The sequence below is a fragment of the Ursus maritimus genome, unplaced genomic scaffold (genome assembly GCF_017311325.1).
Source record: "Ursus maritimus isolate PB19 unplaced genomic scaffold, ASM1731132v1 scaffold_23, whole genome shotgun sequence".
Classification (NCBI taxonomy): Eukaryota; Metazoa; Chordata; class Mammalia; order Carnivora; family Ursidae; genus Ursus; species Ursus maritimus.
Window position 1 is genome coordinate 46,324,608 of NW_024424786.1, and position 19,820 is coordinate 46,344,427.

At 57.3% G+C, this 19,820-nt stretch overlaps 1 protein-coding gene across 5 annotated transcripts in view; it reads left to right on the forward strand.

The window, feature by feature from the left end:
• The window catches only part of MOB2 (MOB kinase activator 2), a 71,244-nt gene that overhangs the window by 44,269 nt on the left and 7,155 nt on the right, over positions 1 to 19,820 (forward strand). For 2 of the 5 annotated variants that reach the window (XM_040639676.1, XM_040639678.1), the window contains exons 2-3: positions 16,076 to 16,236; positions 16,795 to 16,888. In XM_040639676.1, coding sequence (XP_040495610.1) covers positions 16,076 to 16,236; positions 16,795 to 16,888 — 255 coding nt within the window. Of the gene's footprint in view, positions 1 to 8,019; positions 8,046 to 8,515; positions 8,641 to 13,136; positions 13,220 to 16,075; positions 16,237 to 16,794; positions 16,889 to 19,820 lie in introns of those variants that run through there. The other 3 variants (XM_040639677.1, XM_040639675.1, XM_008699684.2) reach the window with 3 other exon arrangements.

Here is a 19,820-nt window from a genome sequence, read left to right on the forward strand (position 1 = left end):
TTTCCAGGCAGGTCCGTGTGTTTAGTGTTGTCATCCAGCCCTTGTGTGGGTGAGTGAGTGCACGGGCAGCATCCTGGGACAGAGGGAACAGCCTGGAGGGGCATGGGAGGGAGGAGGGAGACCATCGGCCACTGCAGTCCTGCAGTGAGAGCAAGAGAGGCTTCAGCCAGGGTGGCCCCGCTGATGTGCTCTGTGGAGAGCCTTGAGGACCTGCCGGTGGACGGAGGTGGGTGGGAGCGGGTAGAGTGGAGCACGTGTCTCCTGAGGACCCAGGAGAGGCCACACTGGAAGGGCAGGCTGAGTGTAAGTGCCCGTTAGGACGGGTGGAGCAGGGAGGTGTGGTGGGAGCTGTCGACGTCTGCTGTGCTGTACTTGACACGCTGTGGCCCTGCATTGGAAGGGTCCCCTCCTGTACGTGTTCGTGTGTGTGCCCACAGCTACAGAGCCCTCTACAGTCAAAGAAGTGAACCTACCCATCACCCCCTCCAGGTGACCCTGGCATGCTTTTGTCGTCATGGATTAGTGACATTTTCCGGCCACTTATGTGAGTGAAATCCCCTCAGCATGAGTTTGCAATCGCCCACGTTGTTGGGTGTGTCAGGAGGCTGTTCCTGCATGTCCTTGGGTGGGACTCCGGGGCACAGGCAGGCCTCAGCTGCTCCATCTGTCCACCTGCCAGGGGCCGTGGGGGCTGTTTCTCCACCTAGGCTGTGACAGGCAACGCTGCTCTGAACGTACGTGCGCAGGTCTGTGTACAGACACACACTTTCTCTTCAGCGGAGTGCCTGGGTCAAATGACACGTGTATGTTTCACATTTTAAGAAACTGCTGAACTGTGTTGTGCGGCGACTGCGCCAGCCCTGAGGGGGAGCGCCGGAGTCCGCCCCTCGTCAGCCCCTCGTCAGCCCCGGGCGCACGTGGGCTCTCCAGTCGTAGCCCTTCTAAGGGAGCGAGGCCGTGGCGCGTGTGGTTTTACTCTGCCTTTCCTCGGGGTCTAATGGCCTCCAGTGCCTTCTGACTCTGCTCTGTGGTGAGGAGCATCTGCTCAGACCGTTTGCCCGTTTTCTACTGGTTTGGTCTTCTTGTTGAGTCATAGGGGGCATTACACCTTCTAGATGCAAGTCCTTTGTCAGACACGTGCTTTAAGAGGGTGTCCCACGGCCTGCGGCTTGTCCCCAAGAGGCTGGTTGGGCGGCGTGGGCTCACGGGGGGCTGCTTCTTGCTTTAGAGTCTTTCCCCGGGTTCCGTTTTGGGAAGCCTCTTACCGCGTCTTCAGGTCCCTTCGTCCTTGCTCTTGCCGCATTCAGTTGGCTGTTAACTCCTACCCAGAGTACTCTCATCACAAATGCTGTTGTTTCAACGTCCAGAAATTCAGTTTGGATCTTAAAACGAGTTTTCCCTGTCTCTCCCTAACGTGCCCAGTGTTTCCTGCAGCTTCTGGAGCAGGTGGGGGACACAGCTGTGCCGAACTTCTCTTGTCTTCTCATTCTGTCATCTAGCCATTTTGGGGTCCTTTTCAATCGATGGCTTGACTCTTAACAATGGATTGCATTTTCCTTCTTCCTTGAAGGCTTGGCTTCCCAACTCTCTATCTACCAAGACCATGTGAACGCTGCCTTTTTTTGGCGCTGCGTGTTTTTGTACGTTTGTAGCTATTCTTGAGCTGTTCTCGGACTCCCTTTGGAAACAGTTGCTCCTCTTCAGTTCCTGTTCATGTTCTTTGCTTGCGGGGTTATGGCGCTATTTCAGCTAGAGCTGATTCTTCTCACTGCTGATGCAAACCTTCTCGAGTATTACGTCTGACACTGTGGGTTTGAAATTTCTTTGATTTCCCCAGACTTGCTTTCTTCAGTGTGTGAAAGCAACGGGCTCTTTGGTAGCAGAGCAAGACAGCCCTTAGCATTGGGAAAGCCCTTTGTTACGTGTGTGTTTAGGGCCCGGGTGCACACTGGCTGCTCCTGTGGTCCTGCTGAGCTTCCAGCCACATCCCCCGGCCACCCGGTGATCACAGTGCCAGTCTTGGTGGGACAGCCGGGCTCCCACCCTGTCACAACACAGGGCCACCAATGGAGCACCTGCGCAAGTCAGGACCGGTGGGTTTCCAGAAGTTTCTGGAACACACATGAAGTGCAAGACTAGACTCATGACCCACCCAGGTTAGAGGAACAACTGCAGAGGGTGCTTGTCTCCCTCATGCCTCCTCTGGAGGAATGGAATCCCCACCCAGGCCAAGCAGAGGTGGGCTTGGGTGTGAGGAAGACAGGACACGGTCTCAGCAGCAGAGCACTGCCTGCCTGCTTGGCAGTTCTGGAGAAGTCATGATAGTCACCACTGGTTGTTCTTAGACTTTGCTTTAGAAGTATGCATGTGCCCCACAAAGTGCCCCCTTCCATTTGTTGTGAAAGCCAGTGGTGCCGCTGGCCAAGTGCAGACCATGCCTGGAGGAGTCCAGGGAGCACCCTCACCCCTACCACGTGCTTGTATGCCCCAGGTCCCCCTGGAAGGCCCCACGTGCGGAGCTAGAAGCCCTTGCTGTCCATGGAGATGCATGGAGGAGGACATGCGTTCTGTCACTGTGGGCGAGAGCGTGCCGCCGCTGTTGGTTATCCAGGGATGTCACCGTGGACCTGACTTCTCTGCACACCAGTTCACACTCACACGGGCAGCGTTACACCGTGTGTGACATTATAATGCACTGTGGCCCAGGGCTTGACCGTGAGTGACCACGCCTTTGCCACGCTAGCCGCTCTAAGGCAGCCGCAGCACACTGAGGAAGGGTACTGCCAAGGACGCTGTAAGCCCGGGTGTTCACGGGCAAGCCTGTCTCTTGGCTGGAGGCTGGACTCATGTCCAGATTTGAGATGAGCAGCGTGTAGTTAAGGGTGAGGTTTCAGAGGGCACGTGGGCTCTAAGCTCTGTTTCCGAATTCACATCCGGTGTGACCCTAATCTTCCTGTTCTCTTCCCTTCATCCCATTAACTGAGCTACTCTGAAGCAAATTCTGGATGCCGTGACAGGATAGGGCTGCTTTCCTTAAACAGAGAGCGTTTTATTATCATATCAAAGAAGCAGCCCTTGTAATAACATCACATATCCAATCAGTGTTCATGTTTCTCTAGTTTCTCATTACTTTGTTTACTGTTTGGATTCCATACATTGCGGTTCACTGACAGGTTTTATAATTCTCTCTTTCTTAACTTTGTATATTGAAATGATTATAAACTCACAAGAAATTGCAAACACAGCCCAGAGAATTCAGTGTCCCGTTCCGCCAGCCCCTGAGTGGTGACCCTGCACGCAACTGCAATGTCGGAGGGTGATGTTGACACAGCACTGTTCACTAGGTTGCAGACTTGACTCAGCGAGTCGCAGTCCACAGGCCCTGTGCCTTCTCTTTCCTCCCTGTGGTCCCCTTGAGGAGACCCGGCAGCTTCCCTGTGCTGTTTCCCAGCCATCCGTGTCATACCGTTTAGCATGTTCCTCCGTGTGTCCTCTAAGACGTCAGCTATCCCGAGACACTAGTTGGATGGAGTTCTTATTGGGGGGCAAGACTCCTTGCCGGGGTGGCCTACCTCCGGTCGGAGGCTTGTACTCTCGGGCTGTCTGTGACTTGCTTGCAGACTCTTGACCACTGCCCAGAATCACTCCTTTGTCAGGCATTACAATGGCCGCATCACAGCCTCCCTTCTCTGTTGGTCGGATGGAATACTTGCGTAAAGAAAACCTTCTCCTCTTCAACTAACCTGGCCCCTCAAGGAGCAGGACAAGTGCTTACTCTGTCCTTTCACTGACTGTCCTTCAAAATACGGATTTGGTTCTTTGCCATCCTCCAAAGGTAAACAATGAAGTGTTTTTGTGAAAAGTATCATTAGACAAAGGTTTAAACACCTCTGTGTTTCAAGCCACTGGGTTGTTGTCCTTCCATATACCCTTAAATTGCCTCACTCTTGACTAGGGAATGTCTTCAGGCTAATTCTGAGTCATGGTGACAGTGACCCTCCTGGCCTCAGACAGAGTTGCAGTCCTTTCCGCAGACAGCAAGGTACACATCTGGAATCCATATTCTGGAACCTGCCTGGCTACCTCAGGGGCAGTGACGTGTAGAGGCCACAGTTTGGACATCAGGAGTGCTCTCCGCTTCTGAGCTGGTTATGTTTTCTTGGTCTTTGCAGTGGACAGAGGTAGAAAAGGTGTGAGTGTAGAGGACCTGTGAGTCCTTCTGGGTACTTCAAATCCATATTCGGGACCTCCGCTTCATCTGCATCTCCATACCACAAAGCCTGTTCTCAGCCATACCAACCCCCTGTGCCCATTCCACGCCAACCATACCCACAAGAGGAGCACAGAAAGCAGAAGCCCCCTGTGTGGGAGGACACGCAGGGGGACCCTCCTACACTGTCGGTGGCAATGGAAGCCGGTGTGGCAGCCGTGGGGCACGGTGTGGCAGTTCTTCCAAAAACTGAAAACGGAGTGACCATGTGATCCAGCTGTTTCTCTTCTAGGTGTTTACCCAGAGTACACGGACAGGGACTCGAGTGGACGCTTGCACACGCATGTTCACAGCAGCTGACACATGGAGACAGCCCGAGTGTCCACCGACGGACACGCGGATAAATGTGGTCCATCCACACACCGGACTGTCACTCGGCCTCAACACGGAGAGACATGCTGACACCGGCCACCGCGTGGATGGACCTGGGGGACGTGATGCTGAGTGAAGTAGGCCAGACGTGAAGGGACAAATCCTGTAGGATTCACCCACATGAGGTCCCTAGGGGTCTCCAGATTCACAGGGACAGAGAGTGAACGGTGGGCGCTGGGGCCGGGGAAGGGATGGGAGTCGGTGTTTCATGAGGACAAAGTTTCTGTTTAGGAAGATGAAAGGTTCTGGAAACGGTTGATAAGGATGGCTGCACAACATTGGGAATGTGCTTGATGCCCCTGAGCTGTGCTCTTAGAGATGGTGAAGACGGTACATTTATATGTATTTTGCCACAATAAAAAAGAAGATTGTTTAGAAATGTTGTTCTTTTAAATAAATTCAAAATGGGTGAAAGATCTAAATGTGGAACAGGAAACCATCAAAATCCTAGAGGAGAACACAGGCAGCACCCTCTGACCTTGTCGCTAGCAGCTTCTCACTAGACATGTCACCGGAGGCAAGGACAAGACAAACCAAAAAAGGACTGTTGGGACTTCAAGACAAGAAGCTTCTGGACAGTGAAGGAAACAGTCAACAAAACTAAAAGGCGGCGTACGGAATGGGAGAAGATATTCGCAAACGACATACCTGATAAAGGGTTAGTACCTAAAAATCTATAAAGAACTTACCAAACTCACACTGAAAAAAACAAATAATCCAGTTAAGAAACAGGCAGAAGACCTGAGTAGACACTTTTGCAGTAAGACATGCAGATGGGCAACAGACAGGAAAAGGTGGTCAACATCACCAAGCAGCAGGGAAATGCAAATCAAAACCACAGGGAGACACCACCTCACTCCGGTCAGAATGGCTAAAACGAACACTGCAGGAAACGACAGGTGTTGGCGAGGATGCGGAGAAAGGGGCACCTTCCTCTTACACTGTGTGGGAACGCAAGCTGGGGCGGCCACTGTGGAACAGTATGGAGGGTCCTCAAGAAAGTTGAAAATAGAGCTACCCTACGACCCAGTGATTGCACTCCTGGGTGTTTACCCCAAAGATACATATATAGTGATCCGAAGGGGTCCCTGCAACCCCAGTGTTCATAGCAGCAATGTCCACAATAGCCAAACTATGGAGACAGTCCAAGTCTGTATCCACCGATGAAGGGATAAAGAAGAGGTGGTGTGTGAGTGTGTTAGACATTGTGGTGCCAAGTGTTGTTAAAGCTCTGGGCTCCGTTGTCTTTCCGTAAGGAGTGCTGTGTTATCCCAGTATACAATTCGTCTGCTCTTGGGTCAGCAGGAGCCTCTGAGGCTTGGTGAAACTTGATGAGGGCAGGACTAGAGAAACCTTCCCCTGGGGCTGCCCTAGCCCTGCTCTTGGCGTGGCTTTCCGTGGGGGCCCTGTGGAGCCTCAGTGGAGTGCCCTCCATCTCTACTCTGGGAGTGGCGATGCCTGTCTTCTGCTCTTGCAGACTCCAGAGCACCCCTCAAGCTTACGGCTCCCCATAGCTGCTCTTTGCCAGGCCCTCGGAGGGCCCTGCATGCCCTCATCCGAGTGCTTGGCCAGAGCCTCACCTTCTTTCAGGAGTCCTTCTCTGGGCAGCACAGCTCGTCTGGTACGCGACGCTGCACATTACAGCCACCCCAGCTTTGATCCTTACCTCCGTCCGAGACCGTGGGGCCTGCATGGGCTTCGCCTTCCCTCACCCCGGCCTCCAGCTGCTCACCCTTGGGTTCCCTGCTCTCGGGCACCGTCCTGAACCACCAGTGTTGTCTGGCATCCGAAACCCATCGCTTTGTGTATTTCACCCAGTTTGTAGATGCTGGTGGTGGAGGTCAGCCCGGGACCTGTCACCCTGCCATCATGCAAGCGAATGTCTCTTCGTTCCTTTTTTATCTGAAGAATTCCTCCTTTCCACCCTGTGTTTCCTGCAGGTTGGCTTTGTGTTCCTTCTGGTTTAGCCTGCATTTCGGGGGCTCTCATATCTGGTTCCTCTTTTGAGTTCTTTTGTCTCTCTCTTCAAATCTTTAAGTCACTTTATTTCTGAGATTGCCTAATTTGTTGGGTTACAGTTTTCATCTGTCTTGCGCGTGTGTCTTTCTGGGGTGTTTTGGTTGTCAGTGGAGGGTTTATTCTGTTTTGCTCTCTTCTGTTTTGTTGGACTTAGCCACGGAGCTTTTCCCATGTGCTTTTAAGCACAGCTTGTGCTCTCCTGCACCGTTAACAAGGGTGCTGGGCCCTTCCCTTTGCTGCCTTTACAGTGTGGAGCTCCCTCTGCCGTGGTTTTGACTAAGTGATTCAGACCCTTGTGGCTCCTCAGAGGTGTCTCCTGTTGGAGGGGGTGGTTATAGACAAGCCGGGGAGGAGGCTGGAGTGATCCATCGGGGCATTGGGATGAACGCATGTGCAGCGTGACGCAGATGCGCGCAGAGACGGGGATTTAGGTGTGTAGGTGAGCACACACGCGTCTCCCTGCTCTTGGCCGACAGGACCTAGGAGAGTACCACCCCCCAGCCGGGTGTCAGGTTTTCACCTTCACCAATAGAAGGGACCAGGGTTTCCTGGAGAAATGGCTGAAAGTGGGACAAGGTGAGCCCGGAGCAAACTTCTAGTGCTCCGCCGCGGCCCTGCAGGCTGGTCCTCCCTCCTGGGGACTCCGTGTCTCACCTGCCAGGGGCTGCGTGGCCAACCGGTTAGCAGCTCTACCCTGGGCAGGCAGCATGAGTGGGGTGCCTGAGGTTGTGTGGACTCCCAGGGTGGCCCCAGAGACACTGTGCTGCCAGGAAAGAAGAGGCCTTTTTTGTCCTGCCTCCCAGGTGGCTGGAGCTCTCTTGCTGGTGTCCTCAGCTGTGGTGGGCAGGGGCTGCCTTTCACTGTTGCACATTGATCTGTCCTTTTGGTGGCTTTGCGGTGGCCCCTGCAGAGTTGGGTTGAACTTAGCCTGATGACAAGGTTGGCAGGGACCTTTGTGGGATGTGGCCTTTTGGGGGTGGAGGGCAGAGCTGGGCCTGGGCATATGGGTGCAGGGGCCTAGCAGACCTATGGCTGTGCTCTGTGCTGGGTGGGGCTTCTCAGGGAGCGTGGGGACGGGCTGTCACCGTCACTGTGGGCAGAACTGAAAGCAGGGCTGAGCAGAGCACTGTCCTCTTTCAGACGTTCGATGTTTTAGTACCCCGTGCCTCCTGTGTCTGGACCAGCTGCGAAGAAGGCCGCGGGCGCTCAGCTCCTCGCTGCCCTACACGAAGGTGTTCTGGGTATTCGGATCTGCCCTCCAGGAGCAGCCTTTGCCCAGTGCCAGCTCCGTGCCTGCTCTGGACGCCCTGGGAGCCAGCTGGCCTTATCTTTCCAAGGCCGTATGAGTGTAGGTGTGCCGCAAGCCCGTGTCCATGCTCTGCAGGTGCGTGGCCAGCCTGTCTGTCTGCAGCCCAGCTAGCCTCCACTCCTGCCCCCTGCCGGTTTCTTGTCTCACCTAGGCTGGGGTCTGGCAAGGGTGTGTGTCGCCCCATGAGCTCCTGGGCCAGAGCTGCTGCCTGCTCTGTCAGAAGGGCCCTGTGGTACCACCCTGGGGCCTCGCTGATGGGTCCTTCCAGGGGTTGTGCCCATCTCCTCGGCAGTGGCCTAAACACCACACAGCGCCTGCAAGGCGCCACTTTGAGAAGGCGATTGAGACACTCCCTCATTTAACCAGACCTGGCCAGCCTTCGCCTGTAAAAGGAGCAGCTGTTTGTCTCTGCCAGGCCAGAGCCCTTCTTTCTTCCCCTTCGTGTCCTCATTGGCTGGTCTCCTGGAGGGAAGGAGGGAGGGAGGGAGGAGAGGAAGGAGGGAGCGGCTGTCCAGTGCCGTGGCTCCCACTTTCCCTCCCCATCTCTGCACTGCCCCACCATGCTTGGAGATCACAGCAGTCACCCCACAGACCGAGCCCTGCTCAGCCAGCCCCCCAAAACTGGACTCAGCTGCAAAATGGTGCTTCAGGCAGTCGGCAAAGTGCTCAGGTGAACGGGGCAGGGAGCAGTGGGGGTTGTCTGTCCCTAGTCCCTACCCCAGGGGTCGGCCTGGGGAGGAGTGGCTGTCGTTGCTCTCCTCCCACCTAAGGTCCTGGTGGTGTGCAGTCTCTTTGGGGGCTGGGGGCAGTTGGATTTGGCCAGGAACTTTGGAGCCAGGTTTTCGACCCTAAATGCCTGTACTTCCTGTTGCTTGTGGGAGGGAAGGCCCTTGTGCTCCTTGAGGAGTGCGGCCCTGGAGGACCTGGATGAGAACGGGGCCCACCAGTGACCCGTCTCTCTCTTTGTGGTTAACCTTGTTTGTGACCACGGCAGTCCTGCCTTGCCGTCTTCTAAGCCTGCCAGACCGGCAGGGTGTCTGTCCCGTTGTCCCTGGGCGGGATGGCCGGAACCTGTCCATGAGTAGCCTTATCCAGAGACCTGACATGGGCCACAGCTGTCCACTCTAGGGGCTGGGGGCTGCCAGAAAAGCCATTTCTGACAGCTTTTTAAATTTCTTTTTCTGACCTGCAGAGGGATGTAGAGAAACTCACTCCAGTGCCGGTTCTGCCTGAGTAGAAGCTGCCTCAGGCGCTGGTAGAGTGAGTGGGCTGCTGGTGAGGGGATGTGGGGGCGGGGCAGCAGCGGGCTGACCTGACCCTCAGAGATGGGCAGGCCTGTTCTGCGCTGTGGGGCTCCGAGGGGCTGCCGGGCGCCCATGCTTGCAGGGGCCAGGAGCCCGGCCAGAGCCCGCGCCCAGAGTGGATCACGGTAGAGACGCAGACCCGGCTTCCTTCTGTACGAACTTCACACATTTGCCTGAGACTTCAGCGGGTCATCATTTTTAAAATTGAAAGTGAATGTCTCTTGCTTTTTCAATTCTGTCTTTAATTATAACCAAACTAAGCAGGCTTCTTGGTGACCGTCTGAGGGGAAGCCGAGCCCAGCTGGTGGTCGGCATGGAGTGACTGAGGTGTCCTAGAGCCTGTGTGTGTCTGTGCCTCCGACCGTCTGTGGGCACCTCTGGTTTCCGCCTTTCTCGCCCACGGGATCCTTCCCCGCAGCAGGTCACCTGCTGCCACACGGGGAGGACTCACAGTGAATTCTAAGCAGAAATCAGAGATTCCACCTGTTAGCTAGCCAAAGCTGTCCTTTCGTAATGTTAGAGTACGAGATTTGGAACTGTGGGCAAGGTGTGGGTGCTCTCCACCAGGTCTTTGGTTCAAATCAGTAACGGTGACTGTCACTGGCAATGTGCAGGGAACCGTGGGTGCCTACGTGGGTGCGTGTACTATGGGTGCAGGCATACTTGTGCACGTGTGCACACCTGTGCGCCTGTGCGTGGTGGGAGAGGGCCGAATGCTGAAGCGGGCTCTGCAGGAGACAGGGGCCAGGCCGACCCGGCCAAGCACCGGCGTGCCACTGTGGGAGACTAGAGGCCCAGGCCCTTCTTACTGGGGGCATCTGAGAGGACTTCATGGTGGAGGTGACCTTTCAGCCCGGCATCGGAGGAAGAGCACTTACTTCACCGATGGAGAAGTGAAAGTAAAATTCAAACTCTGAGCAAAGTGGCCATGTCGTGGCTCCAGTTGTGGGTCAGACGGCTCGCAGCAGGACCTGACACGCGTGGACGTTGGGTCCGCAGTAGTCTGCATACCTTTCTCAGTCTGCCTTGGCTTTTTCCGTCTCGGCGGGTCTCATTTTGTAGGGGACACAAAGGCTTGTGAAAGCATGCATTGTTTGGGAGGTGCTGACCGCCAGGCAGTTAAACCAAGAAGAGAAATGACCCGCGCATCCCTCCCCACAGCGTCTGGCTGGCCGGGGTCCCATGGGGTTCTCCCCAGCTTTTGGTTTGCAAGGTTCTGCAACAGGAGGGAGTACAGTGACACCGGGGCGCCAGGAGTGGCAAGAACGCGATGTAGGCAGGCGCCTCCACATGTCAGAAGTAGTTTTCAGGCCCCGCTCGGCCCACTGCGTCAGAAACTTGGGGGTTGGGAGTGGTGCCAGGCCCTGGTGTTTTCACTCAGCCTAGCGTCGAGGGAGATCCCTGGCCCTGGTGGTGGGCCCGAGTGTGCCCTGACTGGGTGACAGGGTGACAGTGATGTCCCTGCGGAGCCTGTGCCCTCATCACTGTCCTAGGAAGGAGGTCCGGAGGAGCCTGGACTTTGGGCCCTGCTGCCCCCTGGGGAGTAGGTGGGTCCTGTGCACACGACCCAGAGGTGCTCTTGCTGCACCCAGCGTGCCACCCCAGACAGCTGCTCTCATCAAGCCTGGGCCCGCGAGCTCCCTCCTGCCTTAGCCTGGTGTGGGGAGCAGAGGGCAGGCACCCTGCTCGTGCTTTCTCAGTCCTCAGACACCCTCTCCGCGGGTCCCTGCTTTCCCAGCCCACCACCAGCACAGGCTCTCTTTCCGTGGAGCACTTTCTATGGAGCCTCTGTGCACCATGGGTCCACTGTTCATGCATCCACGGGTTCCTCGTAACCCTGCTCCCCCCCCCTCCCCAGATCTTTGATCTCCATCCCATGAGTCTGTCTCCAGACGGGGCTGCCTCTGTCACTGCCCACGTCCTCCAGGGTCAGCGTCTCCACACTAACCCTCCTACATCTGCCCTGCCTCCTTCCCCTGCCCTGCCTCCTTCCCGGCCAGGACCTTAGCTGTTCTGGGATGCCAGCATCCGGTGAGCACTGCATGGGCCAGATTGGGGGACAGAAGGCTGAGCAGGACTCTGAGGAAAGAGGGGGTTCTCCTTCCGTCCTGCCTGTCTCTCCTCCTGGCTCAGTGCGCCCCCCTCCTGCTCTGTGCCTGGGGACCACCGGCCCCTTGCCCCAGCATGGCTGAGGCCTTGAGGAGGCATCCTGAGTTCCAAACCTGACAGTTACGGATTGCTTCTTGAGGGTGGGGCCGTGCCAGCCCGACGTCTGCCTGTGGGGGCCTGCTCTTGGTGTTGAGCTCGCTGCACATCGCGTCAGCACGGGGCACTCTGGGTGGGTGCATCCCCACAGCATGTGTGCGTCCCTGGGGGAGACTCCTCTCCTGTGGCTGACTGCTGGGCAGGCATCACTCCTGCACCCTTGTGTTACCTTGCTCAGTGTGGATGGACGGTTGCATGTCGGTGCCGGCTTACACTGAGCAGCCTGAGGGGCCTTCTCGGTGGGACTGGGGTGTGACCTTGGACAGAGAGCGTATCAGGCCAAGCATGTGTGGGGCATGGGGACTCCTGCGGAGGTGGTAAAGGTGTCAGGAGCAGGGAGGATGAGGGGTGAGGGGACAATAGGAAGATGTTCTCAGTGGAGCCTGGGCCCTTCCCAAATGGTTTCCCAGCCTTGGAGCCCACCCTTTAGACCAGGAGCAGTGTGTGGAGTTCTGTTGGGGGTTTTCTGCATGTGCCTGTGGCAGGCCACAGCCTCGTGTCCACTGTCTGGTCCCTTCAGTGCAGCTCCATGCCAGGACTGCACCTTCCGCTGCCACTGTGGGGGTCCCGGCAGGCAGTATGGGAGGAGATCCAGAGAGGAGGAGCCCAGCCGCGTGGCTCCCAGGCAGCCCTCTGGGCCTTGGCTAGATGGAGCCTCTGCTCCAGAGCTCAGTGCCTGTGGGATGGGGGCCGCAGGGTCTTGTGTGCTCCACCCGTGTAGGCCACAGGGACAGGCGTCATACAGCCTGTTCCATCTTGAAGCCGCAGGGTGTCCTCTGAAATCTTGGGTCTGTTGCTGCCGGTGGCAGAGGAACAGGGCTGGGCCAGGGCCACTTCTGGCACCCAGAGGGGCTGAGCAGTTTGGTAGTGGCCAGGACAGAACCTGGGGTGGGAGGGACCCGTGTGGCTGGGCTTGCAGGACCACTTCCGCACGGGGGCCCTGGCTTGTACCTTGTCCTGCTGCCTTTGGGTCAGTGCCCATCATCGCTGCCTGCCTGTGGGACTGAAGGAAAGAGGACCCTGTGACCAGGCTCCAGAGGAGTCTGGGTCGGCTGGCCTGGCAGAGGGGTTGTCCCAAATTGCACAGAGGTCCAGGGGTCGGAGGCCCACCCTGGATGATGGGAACAGGGGAACTCGGGGGAACCAGCTTGGAGAAGTCGAGCTTGGCGGGCCTGGTGCGCAGCTGCCTGTTTGGCCTGTTTGTTGCAGGAAAACAGGTGCAGACAGCAGCAGGGGAGAAGGGTGAGGAGGCTGAGGCCTTCTGACCACACACATCACAGCCCACGTCCTCCCAGGGTTGCCTGCCTGGCCCTTGGAGCGTCGGCCCAAAGGGGCTCCCAGTGTCCCTGGAAATGGACTCGCCAGCACGAGGGTGCCACACCCTTCCTAAGGCAGCGTCCCCAAGTGGGCCTGTGTGTGACCCCGGTGGCGTCTTGTGCCGTGCCAGTTCCTGCCGCTGCTGTGCCCATAGCTGCTCCGTGAACAGCTGGTTCTGACGCGTGCTCCTCACGTCACTTGGTGACATGACTCCTGGACAGCAGGGCAAGGAGATGGTCAGGCAACTGGCTTCACAGTCCAGGCCCCCACGGGCTCCATCCCTGCACATGTGATCATGGGCCCCTCTGGACCCGGAAGCCGAGGCCCAGCATGTGCGGACAGCTCGGGGGTGCTTCTGGTCAGGTGAGTAAGGGTGAGGCGCAGGCAGGTGTGCATCTAGAGCAGAGGTAAGGGGTGGGGGTCACATTGGGCCTGGACGCAGAGTGGAGAACCCAGCCCAGCAGACGGACACTTGGCGGGGGGTGAGCAGAGCAGAACCGGCACAGGCTGAAGGTGGGTCCCGTGCCTGGAGCTGTAGGCATAGGACATCTTCCAGGCAACTTAAGGCTTTCTGACAGGGCGGGTGTGACTCAGTAGCAGAGACCAGGGTCAGGAGAAGGGCAGGGGGCAGGGGGCAGGGAGCGAAACGGCCGGCCCACCCATTTCCTGGTGGAGTGTCTGAGGGCATCAGCAGAGCCCCTGGGCTCCCTGAGCCCTCCCAGGGCCAGGTCTTCCTCTGCATGCTCTGGGGAAGGGTGGGAGCCTCACTGTCTTGGGCCAAGGAACCACAGGGCCCTGAGAAGCGTGTGTCCACACTTGTCCCCAGTGAACAGCACCCCCCCTCGGCCGAGGGGTCCCCTGAAGTGCTCACTGCAGGTGTGTATGTAACAGAGATCGAGAGAGAGAGAGAGAGAGAGAGAGAGACTTCCACGACCTTGCTCCAGCCATCCAGGCAGCAGTGGGAGCTCCAGGTCAGCGGGGGTATGTTCCGCCCTGTCTGCAGGACACTGTGGCCCTGCGTGGCATTGGCCACTCCCGGTGGTGCACCAGGAGGCTGAGAACACGTCGCCTTTTAAGGAGAAGATTTGCTGAGAAGCTGAGGGAAAACATTTCCCTGGCATTCGGGGAGCATTTTTCCTTCCTGTTTCTCTTAAATAAACCACTAGCAACTTTTCAAAACAGAAGAAGAAAAGGACAGGGTCAGGGAGCTGCAGAGACCTTTTGCCCCTACTGGAGCAGGGCTGGCGGGGAGGGGCGCACAGGGAGCTGGGTGCCCTGAGTCCTTCGAATGGCCGTGTCTGGCTCAGCCTCCACTAGGCCATGCCCCAGCCAAGACCTGTGGGGCATTCCCATCTGGGCGGCTGGGCCAGAGACTGAGGCCAGGAGTGAGCTGGTCGGCTTCTCCTTCCGTAGACGCTGCGGACCTTGAGGGTGTGAGCAGGCGGGGCCTGGGCAAGTATGCTGGCCCCCCAGGTCCAGGTCCTCAGCCTGCCTGCCCTCAGCCCTCCAGCCCAGCCGGCACCCCGACCCACGGCCCTCCCAGGTGTGCAGGGGGCCAGGTGGAGGAGGGTGGCCTTTGGTGCAGTGGGCCCATGGTCATCCCAACAGTAGTGCCTGCAGGTTTGTCATGGCAGGGGCATGCCCACTCCTGCCCTCAGCTCTGTAGAGCAGGGTGGGGACGGGGTGGGGGGGGAGGAGGTGGGCTCTGAGGGATGTGTCTCCTGGAAATCCAAGGCCTCCAGCTGTCTTATCCTGTCCCTGGGGCAGATGTACACACTTCCCCTGAGCTTCTGCTCCTGGGGTGGATGACCTCTCCTTGAGAGTTTATAGCCAAAGGCGGCCTTTTCTGGTCAGTAAGACGTCCTGATAGTATTGATTTGAAGTTTGTTTCTACAAGTCACGGGTGTACCATGAAAGAACTTAATGGTCCAGCTAAGAACCAAGAGACTCATTCGTGCTATTAGGCATTTTCCTTCAGTTTCTCAAACTTTCTCCCAGGAACCCAGTTCTAAACTTAAAAGGTCGGGGAGTCCCTGCGTGCAGGAGGGCTGCGGCACTGCTCTGAGCTGCTCCCCAGATGGCGAGAGGCCCCCTGCACCTCCACGTTGGGCGGCTGCTGCTGGGGAGGCCATGTCTGCACGCGGCCGTCCACGGGGTCCTCTGCCTGAGGCCCGTGTGCCCCGTGTGGGTTCCAGTGTGACGTTCGGTGACTGACCAGCCTGGGCCGTGTTCTTAGCTGTGGGCTCTGGGCCACTGTGTTGGTCACTTTTCCCTCTTAAGGGATGTTCCATCTCATTTGTGTACCTAGGTTGCACAAACCGTGGCCCTGGCTCTGGCCTTTGGGCAGCTGGCAGGGGGCTGGTTTGGGGCCCAGGGCTCCCCCTCCAAGGAGGGGGCCCCTTCAGCACCAAGAACTGTGGTTTTTATGGGGCTTAAGTACTGATACTGATACTGGATTTGAATGAACACAGACATTTCACAAATACATATTTAGTTCTGTAAAAATAGCTGTAACAGGCTCGTTCTGTTTCTGTATGACAGTATATTTTTATGGAAAATAAGTACTTTTGTAAGCAGAAAACCTTTTGGTGCGAAGTGGTCATTTGAGCAGGTCTCTGTAATGCCTGGTTCATGCTTGCCTCTCTGCCCCTGCCCGGAGACTGCACTGTGTGCTTGGCACGGAGCCCGGGTAAGCAGGACACGGTTGTGCAGGGGAGCCCCAGCCGTGTTGGCACGCAGTGAGGGGTCTGTAAGGACGGGCGGCTGGATCGGCTGCGCGGAAGGGTGGGGGGCCTGGGCCAGGGAAGCTCATCCCTGTGTCCCACCCGGCAGCCCTGTGGGCCAAGGTGGCTGCAGCATCATGCATGAGGGGTGGGGCCTGACTAGTGTGGCCACCACCCCACCCTTTCAGTGGCCCCAGAGCTGCCTGCCTGTCATCAGGCCTTTGGCATGTGCCTCTGCGTCCCACTTTCCCCTTGTGGTGGCAGGGGGGCTTGACTGGTCAGGCCGTGGGCCCCTGACAATGGCAGGGGAGGACAAAGGCAGCTTTCTTCCATTCCTGGTGCCAACTGGGAGCAGAATCTCCTTGGGGTGTCTCAGGAAGAGCCCCCTAGGTGTCCCACTGGCGGGGACAGGACCACTCATGTCCTGGGACCTAGCTCGTGGCCTCCAAGCCTGCGTTTGTCATGCAGTGACCCTCTGCTTCCTTCTCTCTGGCAGGAAGTCTAAAGCAAAGCCCAACGGAAAGAAGCCTGCTGCAGAGGAGAAGAAGATGTACTTGGAGCCAGAGTACACCAAGTCCAGAATCACCGACGTCGGCTTCAAGGAGCTAGTGGTGCTGCCCCGGGAGATCGACCTCAACGAGTGGCTGGCCAGCAACAGTGCGTGGGGCACGGGGTGGGGAAGGGTAGCACAGACTCCCCAGAGCTGGTGACCAGCCCTGCAGTGCACTCAGGTTCCCCATAACACCAGGACCCCGTGCATGTCCTGGCCGGACCAGGGGTTAGCTGCCAGTGCTGGGGAGTATCTGTGGAACGGGCGTGTGGCTGCGAGGCTGACAGTGCTGAGGTCATGGCCATGGCCTGTGGGAGGAGAGGGTGGATCTCCCCTCTACCCACTGGGCAGGCCTCGGGCTCAAGGCTCACAGCATGTCTGCCTGCCCTACCCCTTGTGGAGGGGACTCTGTCTAGATGGTCACTGGCTCTCTGCCCAGCTTGGCGCCATCCAAATACATACCCAGCCCACATGACAGTGGCTGGTGGCCAGCTTCCAGGGCCAGAGCTCTGCACTGGGACATGTGTCTCTGGTCTGTGGTGCGTGCTGGCTGCCCCAGGGTCCAAGGGAAGAAGTGCTGCGCCTCCTGGGCCTGCAGGGCACTGGGGACGTGGAACAATTCTGCAGTGGTGGTTTTCATGCCTGGTCCTTCTTTTCTCTCACAGCCACCACATTTTTCCACCACGTCAACCTGCAGTACAGCACCATCTCCGAGTTCTGCACAGGAGAGGCCTGCCAGACGATGGCCGTGTGCAACACGTGAGTCTTTGCCTGGCTGCAGCCCAGCCCTTGCACCCTCTCACGGCACCCCTACAGGGTCTCCTCAGCAGGGTCCTGGCTGGGTCTGCACCTCCTGTCCCTGTGGGGCAGGCACATGGGAGGCAGAGCCCAGCCTGGGAAGGCGCTCGGTGGTGTGGGTCCTGCTGGGGCACAGGGTGCCGGAAGCTGGCCAGAGGCTGGTGGCCGAGCTCCTTGGCGCTGGGGGTTGGTTTCTTAAGACAGCAGAGCATTAGGAAGCTTCAGGTGCTTCTCTGCCTCACTTAGTTGTCCAGATGAAGGAGGGCTTTTCCTGAGAGCTCCTGCTCTGTGTGGAGGGAGTGAGGAAGGGGACAGCAAGGGACTGGGTGGAGGAGGGCACTCGCTGCCTTCTTTGTTGGCTGGTTTTGTGGGGCTGGGATGCCTTCTCTGTTTTCAGTGGGCCTGGGTGCTGTTCATTCTCTTCTGGAAGCTTGTCCACATTCGTGTTCTTGGTAGGTGGGTACCCCGAAGGGGCTTGGAGGCACCCCACTGGATTTGCAGCAGCTCCTCATTGGGTGTGGGTAGGAGAGCCACAGCACAGCCCAGGCTTGCCGCTGGCATTTGATACCAGAAGGGAGGGAAGGTGGCTACAGACAGGAAGCCAGATGTGCCGGGGCTCAGCCTGGGGCTCTTGTGACTGAGGAGGCAGCACGGAAGCTCCTTTCTCACACCTCCTTTTTATTGTCAACGCTGCAGGTCAGGGCCTGATGCAAGTACGCGTGAGCCTCTAGCCCCTGCTGGCGAACACACATTTTGTGTACTGTCCTGAGTTCATCCTGCCCACAGATGCTGCTGGCCAGGCTCCTGGGCACAGACCCAGCTCAAACGCAGGCAAGCGGAGCGGTCCTATTGCTGAGAGCCCCCTGAGCCTCTGCATAGGCCTGGCTCTCAGCCCTGCCAGGCCCTGCTCTTGTGGCCCCAGCAGATCACAGCTCAGGGCTGGGTCCTGTAGGAGCAAATGCAGACAGTAGTTGGCTCTCCACTCTGTCACCCAGAAAGGGCCATTGGGAGCCCAGGCATTACATGTGTCCCCATTGGCCACAGTCAGGGATGCCCCAGGGGAGGGTGGGGCAGGTGAGCTTGGAGGAGGATACTGATGTGGGAGAGAAGTGCCCTTGGTAGGACAGACCACCCAGCGGTAAATATTGAAGGCGGGCGAGGACAGTGTTGTAGAGCTGCCGTGTGTGTGGCACGCTCAGGAGGACGGCTCCTGGCTGTGCCCGACCTAGTGGCGTCAGAGGTGGCCCATAGGGCAGGCGGGTGGGGAAGCTGGTCTCCTCTGCTCCCATTATCCTTCAGTATCACTGTGTTTGAGAAGAGACTCCTTGAAAGTGCGTAGAGCTTGGCGTGAGACTGGGAAGTCCACTTCTCATTCTTCTCGACTGCAGCTGGGGTCTTTCACACATATGGGCCCTGGTGTGCTATCTTGCCTTCCTAGTAGTTGTTTCATGTCAGATTAGCTGAAGAGAAAAAGGTGGGTTTGCCAGAGGTCCCAGAGCTGCATGCTGCCCTAGGACCAACATGTCTGCCTGGGGCCTGGAGTGGGGCTGAGGCCTGTCTCTGCCTTGCTGGGGCTTAGACACGGAAGCCAGAGGGTCGTGTGGGAGTCCCAGAAGGTGATGAGAAAGGGTCACATGGATAATGTATTTGAAGAAATAATGGCTGGAAGCTTTCCAGACCTGGCAGACGCAAACCTACAAATTCAGGCAGCTGAATGAACTCCAAGTAGGACAAACTGATGAGTCCATAACAAAACTGCATGGAGAGAAGGGCTTCCCGGAGCAGAGCCAGCCCTCGAGGACGCAGGCAAGTGACCGCGGTGCTCGTCAGAAGCCTCGGGCCACAAGGAAGCTCTGCCACGTTGTTAAAGTGCCGGAAGGAAAGAGCAGTCACCCTATAGTCCTCCTTCCAGCAAACATGTGCTGCGGGGGTTTAGGTGAAATATGGACCTTTCTCGGATGGAGGAAGATTAAGAGCATCCATGGCTGGTGGACCTGCTCCTGCAGGGAGTCCCAGAGCGAGGGGCACAGGACCGTCCTTGTAGGACGAGCAACAGGGATGGAACTGGGCACTGTCCCTGTCGAGCGCTTTGAGCCATGCTCGTCTGGCGCGCCACAGCAAAGGAGACGGCAGTGGGCGGGGCTCTCGGCGCTCCCGCTGGAGTGCTGGGAAGTTGGTGCCAAGTACAGCGTGGAAAGCAGGCAGAGTATGTGTTTTATACCCCTGTGAGCACCACCTCTGAAAGGTTGTGTAAACGACGTAGTCCAGGTCGTGATAGCGAACTGAAAGGAGACTAAATCATAACCCAGAAGAAGGCGGGAGAGAGGAGATACAAGGGATGGGAAGCAGAGGGGACAAACGGTAAACAAAAGACGGTAAAAAATGATTAGCCCTTTTCTGTGTCATTTTAATGCCTGAGAAAACCATTTAAGAAAATGGCCAACCTGGGCACCTGGGTGGCGCAGTCGTTAAAGCGTCTGCCTTCGGCTCAGGGCGTGATCCCCGCGTACCGGGATCGAGTCCCACATCGGGCTCCTCCGCTACGAGCCTGCTTCTTCCTCTCCCACTCCCCCTGCTAGTGTTCCCTCTCTCGCTGGCTGTCTCTCTGTCACATAAATAAATAAAATCTTAAAAAAAAAAAAAGAAAATGGCCAGCCTTCTTAAATTTATATCAAGTGTTGACACTTTTGTTTCCAAGTCTGTTTACACACCAACTGGATAGAGAAGACTAGGGTCCTGAGGTCATCATGGCTCTCTGTGTTCTGGCAAACACACCAGAAATTTCCGTAAACATCAGAGGTGCAGAGATCACAGAGTCGGCCGCCCGCCATGGGAGCTGTGCTCCCAGGGCTCCCGCTGGGCACCTGAACCTATGGACCGCGCCAAAGCCCGC